We start from the raw sequence: 10,506 nt of genomic DNA, 5'->3' as shown, positions 1-10,506 counted from the left end.
GGGGGGGCGTCCGGCGTGGGGGAGCGGGGTTGCTGGTACTGAGGGGTGGAGCTTAGTCCCTGAGGGATACCCCGTGGGCGGGGGGCTGGCTATGGGGGAGGGGGCTCCGGGGGACGGGGCCAAGTGAATCCCCAGCAGCTCACTGGGTACCCTCTTTCTGCAGGGGCTGCTCGCATATTGGGGTGCTGAAAGCCTTAGAGGAGGCGGGAGTCCCTGTCGACCTGGTGGGCGGCACGTCCATTGGCTCCTTCATCGGGGCCCTGTACGCTGAGGAGCGCAGCGCCAGCCGCACTAAGCAGCGGGCCCGCGAGTGGGCCAAGGTGTGTGTTGGGGGCAGGGCTCCCCGCACCCCAGGAGCTCCATGAAACCTGTGACTCCGCCATCACCTGAACCCCCAGCGGCCTCGGGCTCATGATGACCCTTCCTCATTTAATCTTTGCACCGTTAAAGAGATATTTATGAGACCTTGGATGACCTTTCTGTGACTTCCTGGCTAGTAACCCTAGTCTCTAACCCCCAGTTAGGACTATCAGGTCCCTTGGTGACCACCTTGTTAGTGGCCCTGGGTGACCACCTCATCATCCATGAATGCTCCTTGCTGACCCCCAATTGGTGATCTCTGTGACCGCAAGTGACTCCCCTTCGACCCCAGCTGGCCCCCTTGTCCCTAGAGAATGACTTCAGTGCTGGAGCCTGTGTTGGATCTCACCTACCCGGTCACCTCCATGTTCACGGGCTCAGCCTTTAACCGCAGCATCCACCGTGTCTTCCAGGATAAGCAGATTGAGGTATACCTACCGCCATACTCTGCCTTGCTCGCCCCTCCCCACAGGCTCCCCCCAGTCCTCCTCAACCTTGATCTTTGTCCCGTAGGACCTGTGGCTGCCGTACTTCAACGTGACCACAGACATCACCGCCTCGGCCATGCGTGTCCATAAAGATGGTGGGTGCCCCTACCTGCCTCTGCAACAACCGCTGTGGCCGAGTGGGGGTGGGGGGGGTGCTTCAGGGAGGGCAGCTGAACATCTGGGACATTGTTAACATGAGTGACCGTCCACCCTGGCCTGATCGTCGACCACTAACCATCACCCACTAATGCCCTGGAGGCCCCAGGTATGTCTGTCCTCAGGGGCGGGGAGCCGGGAAACTTGTCGGCTGCCTCATCCCCTCACGCCATCCCCACAGGCTGTGTGTGGCACTACGTCCGGCCAGTGCCTCCTACTGCCCCTACCTGCCCCCACTGTGTGACCCCAAGGACGGGCACCTGCTGGTGGACGGATGTTATGTTAACAACGTGCCAGGTCAGCGAGCCTACCAGGCTGGCCGGGCCTCCCAGCGTGTCTGAGCATGTCTGTGCGTGTCTGTGTCTGTGTGTCCCACCGGGCAGGCTCACTGTGGCGGTATGTGCGTGCCAGCATGACGCTCTCGGGCTACCTGCCCCCGCTGTGTGACCCGAAGGATGGGCACCTCCTCATGGATGGCGGCTACATCAACAACCTGCCAGGCAAGTGGCTGCCCACACACCTGCACACAGACTTGAACACGCAAGCAGATGGGCACACGCAGACAGGCTCGGGGAGGACACACGCACAGGCAGGCTGTGCAGGGGCTCACATGCATGAGCAGATATGTGGGTGTGCCCAGGGACAGCAACATGTGTAGCTGCGAGGTACATCTGTGTGTGCTTATGTGCTGTGTTAGACACAAATGGATGTGCACACACGGGGATGCAGATGTCTGTGCACAGATACACATGCATCCAGGAACGTGGGCTCAAAAGGGGCTTTTTTTTTTTTTGTCTTTTTCGTGACCGGTAAGGGGATCACAACCCTTGGTGTGGTGTCACCCGCACCGTGCTCAGCCAGTGAGCGCAACCCGTGGCGGGAGCGTTGCTGCGCTCCTAGCGCCGCACTCTCCCGAGTGCGCCACGGGGCCGGCCCCAAAAGGGGCTTTTTTACGCATGCGTGCCAAGGACACGTGCACACGCATTCTTTCAGATGCCCCTGTGGTAGGTAGTGCACACATTCATATGCACATGCAATTAGACACACGTGCACACAGTTAGGCACAAGTGTACCTAGGCAGATAGAACAGGGCATCTATGTGACCAAGTCATGCTCTCTGACTTTATGAGTGCAGACGAGAGGCAGGAAGGTACGCAACATAAAATTTCACACCCCAAGAACTGTGCATACACAAATAGATGTGTACTAGCTGCACACATGCTCATGGTCCCCTAGGCCAGGGGTCAGCAAACTATGGCCTAGCCTGCAGGCTGAATCCAGCCCTCAGCTTGATTTTATAAATAAAGTTTTGTTAGGACTACAGCCACACACCATCATTTATGTATTGTCTGTGGCTTCTTCTGTGCTGTAACAGCATAGTTGAATTGTTGGAACAGATACCATGTGGCCATAAAGCCAAAATTATTTTTTCTCTGGTCCTCTGCAGAAAGAGTTTGCCAAGTCCTGCCACTGCCACAGGGGCTCTGTACAGATAAACGCACTGCCACAGCGACACACACGTGAGTGGGTGTGCACAGACCTACAGGTAGATGGGCACACACATACACACACGTACAGACATTAATCTAGGGCCACATGAACCAAAACCAACACAGGCCAGGTGCGTCTACAGTGGTGCAGGCCACGCAGAGATGTATGTGTTCACAAACACATGGCCTCCTCTGGTTCTCAGACAGGAAGGATGTGAGCAGGCACACACAGACACATGTACCCAGAAAAACAAACTCACGAGAGATGTGTGTGTAAAATTCGATGGAGACGCGGGTGTCTTCTTGGGGTGGGCCTGGCCACAGGACACTGTCTTTGCCTGCTGGAACCACTCAGGGACCCTCTGCAGGACACACGGACATGCAAATACTGGCCCATGGACACACCACCCTCCTCGTTGGGCCAACACTCCACCCTTACCCACCCCCTCTGTCCCGCTTCTTCAGTCTCCTCCTGTCCCTGATCTTTGCTTTCTGTCCCTAGTCTCAGCCCCGAGTTCCCTCTTTGCCCCTGGATTCTCTATCTTTCATGTTCTCTGACCCACTATCTCTTTCTCCTGCTGTCGCTAGTCTTTATCTTTCTGTCTCTCTCCTTCCACATCTCTGATGCCCTCAGGTCTGGCCTGTGTCTTTTTTCCCCCGGTGACTTGGTTCCTCTGGTCCTGATTCCCCAGACCTCAAAGCTCCAACATCTGACCCCCACCCACTGGACTTCATTTATACCCATTTCCCTGCCATTTTCGTGACAGCATGTCATTTCATGATTTTTTTTTTTTTGCATGACCATTTGCGTGTTGATGTTCATGGGACTGGGTTGAACATCTCTGCCCCGGGCCCTGGTGGAGAGTAGCCCGCTGATGCCCCTGCCCCACAGCGGACATAGCCCGCAGCATGGGTGCCAAAACAGTCATTGCCATCGACGTGGGGAGCCAGGATGAGACAGACCTTAGCACCTACGGGGACTGCCTATCTGGCTGGTGGCTGCTATGGAAGCGACTAAACCCCTGGGCGGACAAGGTGAAGGTTCCAGACATGGCCGAGATCCAGTCCCGCCTGGCCTATGTGTCCTGCGTGAGGCAGTTGGAGGTCGTCAAATCTAGCTCCTACTGCGAGTACTTGCGCCCACCCATCGACTGCTTCAAGACCATGGACTTCGGGAAGTTCGACCAGATCTCTGTGAGCAGATGGGAGTGGCGTGGCATCAGTGTGGTGGGCTGGCAGAGCTTTACTACTTAAAGCCCAGAGCAGTGTGAGGGGTGGGATTCTAGGGCTCCATCTGGAATTCATGGGAAACAGATGGGTGGCCAATTAGTAATGTCTACAGTGGGTGTGGCAGGGGATGTGGCTACGTGTGTGCTATGTATGACCTAGGTTTTTCCTTATGTGTCAACTGCACTGCCTGAAGTGCCATGTAGTGATTTCTTTCTTTTTTTTCCTATAAGATAACTGGTAAACGGATCTTATGCCTTTACTTGGTGTTTTCAGCACCACGCTATCCCTAGTGAGCTAACTTGCCGTCCGTATATAGGGATCTGAACCCGTGGCCTTGGTGTTATCAGCACCACACTCTCCCAAGTGAGCCATGGACCAGCCCAACAATTTCTAATGCCATTTCTGCATTGGCGGGAATGAGAACAGCAATCGATTAGTAATGTCTGTCATGGGTTTGGGAGAGGGATGTGGCAGTGTGTATGTTATGTGCCACTGACCCTGAACTATGTGTTCTAGCTCATGCCAACTGAAATTGATCAGTAGCTGCTACCCAGAGGCCCCAAGTAAAAATGTGCGATGTCCCTTCTGGGCTCACTGAGAAAGCATACCATGATGGATTAGTGATGTCTGCTGTGGGCACAGGACACGGCAATATCTGCAGAGGTACTGCGTATTTGCAGACCTTGAAATAGGCTCGCACATCACCATCTTGTGTCATTTGGTACTCAGCTCACTGCATGGGAAGGAATGTGGAGAGATTGATTGGTAATGTCTGGCAGGGCACAGACAGGGAATGTGTGGGTTAGTGTGCTACATGTGACTGACTCTGAAATAGGGTTTAATCTCAAATGCCACCTCCCCTGGAGTGTGAGGCTTTTGAAGTGCCAGAGAAAAGGCAGACAGAGTGGAGGTTAGCAGAGGGCGGTTGCAGGTATGGCCCCCAGCCCCTTGCTTCCTGCAGGATGTGGGCTACCAGTATGGGAAGGCTGTGTTTGGAGGCTGGAGCCGGGGCAATGTCATCGAGAAGATGCTCACAGACCGGCGCTCTACGGACCTTAACGAGAGCCGCCGTGCAGATGTAAGCTTATAACAGTCCCCCGTTGGGATCACGATGACTCAGAGATTCTAGAACCCTGAACTCTGGGTCTCCCCCAAACCTCACATGACCCCATTCATCTCTGAGTTCCGTGGAGCCCCACAGACCTCCGCTGACTTCAGAGAGCTGCCCCCCCAAGGATCACTTCTGAGCCCCCAAGTCACCACTGGGCCACCCCCAGACACTCCAGGACCTTGTGGACCCCCAAGAGCCTGACCCACACCACTCCACAGGTGCTTGCCTTCCCAAGCTCTGGCTTCACCGACCTGGCAGAGATCGTATCCCGGATCGAGCCCCCCACGACCTACATCTCTGATGGCTGTGCTGATGGTGAGGGGCCGAGGGGACCTCTGGGAGGGTGGGGCTGGGCCTGGAGCTGGTATGGGTGGCTGGGGATGTCAGATTATCTGTGGCCCACTCCCCAATTCCAGGGGAGGAATCAGATTGCCTCACGGAATATGAAGAGGACGTGGGACCAGACTGCTCAAGGGACGAAGGGGGCTCCCCCGAGGGTGCGAGCCCCAGCACTGCCTCCGAGATGGTGAGTGCGGGTGACCGCCCTCTAGGCCCCTGACGGGAGGTGGCATGTCTGAGACCTATGTGGTGGCTGCCGGGGATGTGGCACATGTTGAAGACACGTGGGGGGTTTCACATCTTGGAATTGATGTGTCAAGTAGCCCCCATTGGGTCACAGAGGCCGTTAGAGAGGTGTCGGTGTAGCACGATACATTAATGTCGTCTTGCCAGCCAATATATTACGATTGACAAGCCTGGTAAACCTCTGAAGCAACACTCGTGAGAGCGACATTGACTTCTGGGATGACACTAATTTTGAGTGGGACGCATTGGGAGACGCGAGTTTTGGAATTTTGGCTGACGTGTGTGGGTGCCATGTGCTGGGTGGCACGTGTTGGAGTGGCGCTTCTGTTGGGTGTCATGGCTGACATGTATGCAGTGATGTGTATCCGAGTCCTGTTCTAGGTGACAAGTGTGTGTGGCCTGTCCCTGCAGGAGGAAGAGAAGTCAATCCTCCGGCACAGGCACTGTCTGCCCCAGGAGCCTCCCAGCTCAGCTGCAGATGCCTGAGGACCTCACCAGCGGTCCGCCATTCTCCCGCCCCTGGACTAGGCCTGGGGGTTTGCCCTCTGGGGGGAATTTGCCCCTGCTGCTGCTATGCCTGCGACCTCCTGGGTCTCCCTTGGCCTCGAGGGCCCACACACTGGACTGATCTGCCCCAGGAAGAGGGACAGCACTGCACTGAAAACTTGACCAGGCACCCCTCTCCCCCAGTAAACTGTCACCTCTTCGAAGTGGCCTGGTGTCATCTTTCGGTTTGGGTTGGCACCTCACCCCACCTTCTGAACTCAGGATGGTAGGGGCTGGGGTCTGAAATGGCCTGGAGCTCATCCTCCCACTGTGAGCGCCACCCTGGATTTCACCTGTAGTCCCACTCAGTGCTAGCTGCAGACCGCAGGGCATCCGATCACTGTGGGCCACTCCCAGGGGCTCCTGGGGGCCTGTTCTGGCACCCCTCATTTTCCCTACTAAGTGCCCACAGCTTCTGCCCCTTGACTAGTCCCGTGTACAGGTGCTCCGTGTGTGCTGAATGTTCCTACTGTGTGCACTGCTGAGTCCAGTTCCCAAAGGACGGACACCCCCAGCCACACACAAGGGCCTCAAGAACTTTGCTCTCAGAGACTCCCCAGGCATTGCACCTACTCTGTGCTCAGCTGAGGTCACACAGAATGACCCCATCCCCACTGTGCTCCCAGACCTGTCTCCAGGGACTCTTGCTGACTGTCCTGGCTGTTGGTTAAGAGCCTGGATTTGGAGCCAGGCTTCCTGGTGTGAAATGCCAGCCTTTTTTTTTTCTTTTTGCCAGCTGGCCCAGGATTGAACCCTGGATCTTGGTGTTATTAGCACCACTCTCTAACCAACCAGTGCCTCATCTTAGCCATGTTTAAGTGCACTGTAATGTGGCATTAAGCACATTGACATTGCTATGCAACCATCACCCACCATCCTCTCCAGAACTTTCTCATCTTCCCAAACTGAAACTCTGTCCCCATTAAACACTCACTCCCCATCCCCCTCCCCAGACGCTGGCACCCCCCATTCTACTTTGTCTCTGTGGATCTAATGACTCTAGGGACCTCCTGTGAGTGGGATCACACAGTATCCTTGTTGTGCCTGGCTTATTTCACTGAGCACGATGTCCTCAAGGTTCGTCCATGTTGTAGCACATGTCAGAATCTCCTTCCTTTTTTTTTTTTTTTTTTTTTTAAGATGACTGGTAAGGGGATGTTAACCCTTGACTTGGTGTTGTCAGCACCACGCTCTCCCAAGTGAGCTAACCGGCCATCCCTATATAGGATCTGAACCCGTGGCCTTGGTGTTATCAGCACCACACTCTCCCGAGTGAGCCACAGGCCGGCCCGTGAATTCCCTTCCTTTTTAAGCCTGAATCATTCCAGTGTTATGGATGGACCACGTTGTTTATCCACTCATCCCTTGATGGACACTTGGGTTGTTTCCAACTTTTGGCTGTTGTGAATCATGCTGCTAAGAACAGGGGTGTACATAGGAGTATATCTCTTTGGGTCCCTACTTTCAATTCCTCTAGGTATTACCCAGGAGTGGGATTGCTGGGTCACATGGTAATTCCGTGCTTAATTGAGGAACCACCAAACTCTTTCCCACAGTGGCTGCACCATTTTACCTTCCGACCAGCTGTCATTTCCTCGGCTATCAGCACCATGGACAGTAGGGGGGCTGTCCGAGGTGCTACTAAGACCCCTCTCTGCCTTTCCCATCAAACCCCCATCATCCCTCCCCCCTCCAGATCTCTGGGTTTGTGCAGGCCACGTGAAGCTGAAAATTCAGCCCAAGATTAGCCATCTGTTGGCGTCTCCATCCTGACTGCTTCCACCACACCCTTGCTCACGCCGCTCCAATTGCACAGCATTTTTTCTGTTCCTCACACTCTCCATTGACTCCTGGCTCGAAGCCCTTGGCTCTCTATTTGTGTAGCTGAATAAGTCTGTCCTCAAATGCCCCCTCTTCAGATTGTCTGAAGCTACTGTCTAAGGTGGCTTCCCCATCCAGCCTGCTCCTTGTTTTTTGCCTTTAATGCACTTTCACTCTTCTCAGTTGGTTTCCTTGTTTATTTACTTGTTTATACCTGCAAGACCCATTCAAATATAAGTTTCATCACTGGAACAACCTTGCGTAAAAGAGCGCCTGGCTCATAGTGGGTGCTCAATAAATGTTTGTTGAATGAGATCAAGCTCTGAAGACAAAGCAGAAATCCCTGAGAGGTCTCTCCCTCTCTAGGAATCTTCAGACACTCCCACCCTGAGACCACCTTATTTTCCGTAAGTGCATATTCACATCACCGCCACCAGTTATGATAATGATGAATTTATGGAGAGATTACCGTACACCAGGCCTTTTGCTGATGCGTGCATATTTTCTCTGAATTTTCATACTGGCTCTTCGGAGCATTATTATTGTTATCCCATTTTATAGAAGAGAAAACAGAGGCTCAGGAAAGGGGGTTCAGTTACACAGTTGTTAGGAAATGGAGCCAGGATTCATATGCATAAGCTCACCAACCACTCTGCTGTTTCTCCAGGAAGTGGATTGGTTGAGGTTTCCATTCTAGAGTAGCACTTGGTCCTTAGCAGGAAAGTCCCCCATGGGTCTAGCACGAGCTCCCTGGTTGCTAAAGTCTACCCCTACAGTACTGCAGGTCTCCTCGCCTACTCAGGCTGGTATCAACCTCCTTCCACACCTTCTCTCAAGGATCCCAGGCGGGCTGGCACCCCTGGCACCTTGGAGTTGGAATGAAGCCTGTTATGGGCTGATTTAGGTCCCCCCAAACTCATATGTTGAAGTCATACCCCCATGTACCTCAGAATGTGACTGTATTTGGAGATGGGGCCTTTAAAGAAGTCATTATGTTAAAGGAGGGTCATTAGGGTAAGTCCTAATCCACTAGGGCAGTGTCCTTATAAAAGGGGGAAGTTTGACACAGAGACAGATACACAGAGAGGGAAGACCCTGTGACGACACAGGAAGGGCACCATTTACAAGCAACGAAAAGCCTGAAGCTTCCAGAAGCAAAGGAGAGGCACAGAACAGATTCTCGCCCACAGCCCTCAGAAAGAACCAACCCTATTGACACCTTGATCTTGGACTTCTAGCCTTCAAAACTGTGAAACCACACATTTCTGTTGTTTAAGTCACTCAATCTGGTATAGTCCACCAGAGAATAAATTCCAAGACCCCAGTGAATGCCTGAAACCACGGATAGTTCCAGATCCTGTATACACTGTTTTTTCAATCTGATCACCAAGACAGGTACTAAGTGACTAACAGACAGGTGGTGTAGACAGCATGGAGACCCTAGACAAGGAGATGATCCATGTCCTGGGCTGTATGGAGCAGAATGGCATGGGATTTCATCACGCTACTGAGAACAGTGTGCAATTGAAAACTTATGAATTGTTTATTTCTGGAATATTCCATTTAGCATTTTCAGATCAGGATTGACTGCAGTAACTGTAACCACAGAAAGCAAAACCTTGGATGAGGGGGGACTACTGTGCTGTGTTGTGCAGCCCTAGCAAACTAATACAGAGCCCAGGGGCCGTGAAGTGGGTGGGGTGCTGTATCAGTCAGGATAAGTTAGATATTATTGCTGTAACAAATGACCCCAAAGTCTTGCGGGCCTGGATATTGTGATATATATATTTGATCTTCATCCCTGACATACAATTCCTAAAATCCTTAGAATCCCCAAAGCGATAAAAAAGTGTCTTTCTGTATACTAATGACTGGACTGATAGCTGGTAGCTTCAGGATGGGGGCTGGTCACCAGAAAGACCAAGGCAGGATTAGAGGGTCTTCCAGTCCCAACCCTCAACCTCCAGGGAGGGGAGAGGGTCTGAAGTTTAAGTTGATCACTAATGGCCGATGATGTAATCAATCGTGCCTGTGTAATGAAGCTTCCATAAAAACCCAAGTGGCCTGGGTTCTGAGAGCTTCCTGATAGCTGACCACATGGACATTCCTGGAGGGTGGCGTCCTGGGGAAGGCATGGAAGCTCTCTCTGTGCCCCTCCTCCCATAACTTGCCCCACGCATCTCTTTATCTGTATCCATTGTAATAAACTGGTAATTGTAAGTAAGTGATTCCCTGGGTTCTGAAAGCTGCTCTAGCAAATCAATTGAATTCAAGAAGGGGGTTGTGAACCCTGATTTATAGCTGGTTGGTCAGAAGTTCCAGGGAGGGATGGCCGGTTAGCTCAGTTGGTTAGAGCATGGTGTTGTAACACCAAGTCGAGGGTTCGGATCCCAGCCACTGAAAAGAAAAAAAAAAAATTTCTAGGGCCCTGAACTTGCAACTGGCATCTGAAGTTGGGGCAGTCTTTGGTACTGAGCCCTTAACTTGTGGGATCTGTTGCTATTTCCAGGTAGATAGTGTCAAAATAGATTTGAATTAGAGGACACCCAGTTGGTGTCCACTGCAAAATTCATGACTTGCTTAGTGTGTATGGGGAACCCCCTCTCCCCCTACATCTGGTGTCAGAAGCGCGTTGTGAGTACAGCAAGAGAAACCGAATGTGTTTTTTCCATTCAAGGGCCTGAAATAAAACAAAATGTCTCACTCCCACTACATATCC

The 10,506-nt window shown here is 52.7% G+C and overlaps 1 protein-coding gene across 4 annotated transcripts in view; it reads left to right on the top strand.

Annotated features, from left to right (window-relative positions):
• PNPLA6 (patatin-like phospholipase domain containing 6) overlaps positions 1-6,130 on the top strand; it is a 23,918-nt gene extending 17,788 nt beyond the window's left edge. For 3 of the 4 annotated variants that reach the window (XM_008580604.1, XM_008580603.1, XM_008580602.1), the window contains exons 25-33: positions 164-320; positions 672-788; positions 874-943; positions 1,388-1,504; positions 3,387-3,688; positions 4,686-4,802; positions 5,054-5,150; positions 5,252-5,361; positions 5,832-6,130. In XM_008580604.1, coding sequence (XP_008578826.1) covers positions 164-320; positions 672-788; positions 874-943; positions 1,388-1,504; positions 3,387-3,688; positions 4,686-4,802; positions 5,054-5,150; positions 5,252-5,361; positions 5,832-5,906 — 1,162 coding nt within the window. In that variant the 3' untranslated portion in view covers positions 5,907-6,130. The remainder of the gene's footprint in view (positions 1-163; positions 321-671; positions 789-873; positions 944-1,387; positions 1,505-3,386; positions 3,689-4,685; positions 4,803-5,053; positions 5,151-5,251; positions 5,362-5,831) is intronic. The other variant, XM_008580606.1, reaches the window with a different exon arrangement.
• The last annotated feature ends 4,376 nt before the right edge of the window (positions 6,131-10,506 follow it).

Source organism: Galeopterus variegatus, unplaced genomic scaffold (genome assembly GCF_000696425.1).
Source record: "Galeopterus variegatus unplaced genomic scaffold, G_variegatus-3.0.2 Scaffold2133, whole genome shotgun sequence".
NCBI lineage: Eukaryota > Metazoa > Chordata > Mammalia > Dermoptera > Cynocephalidae > Galeopterus > Galeopterus variegatus.
The sequence above is the reverse complement of the archived record's forward strand: the minus strand, read 5'-3'. Positions and strand labels throughout refer to the sequence as shown.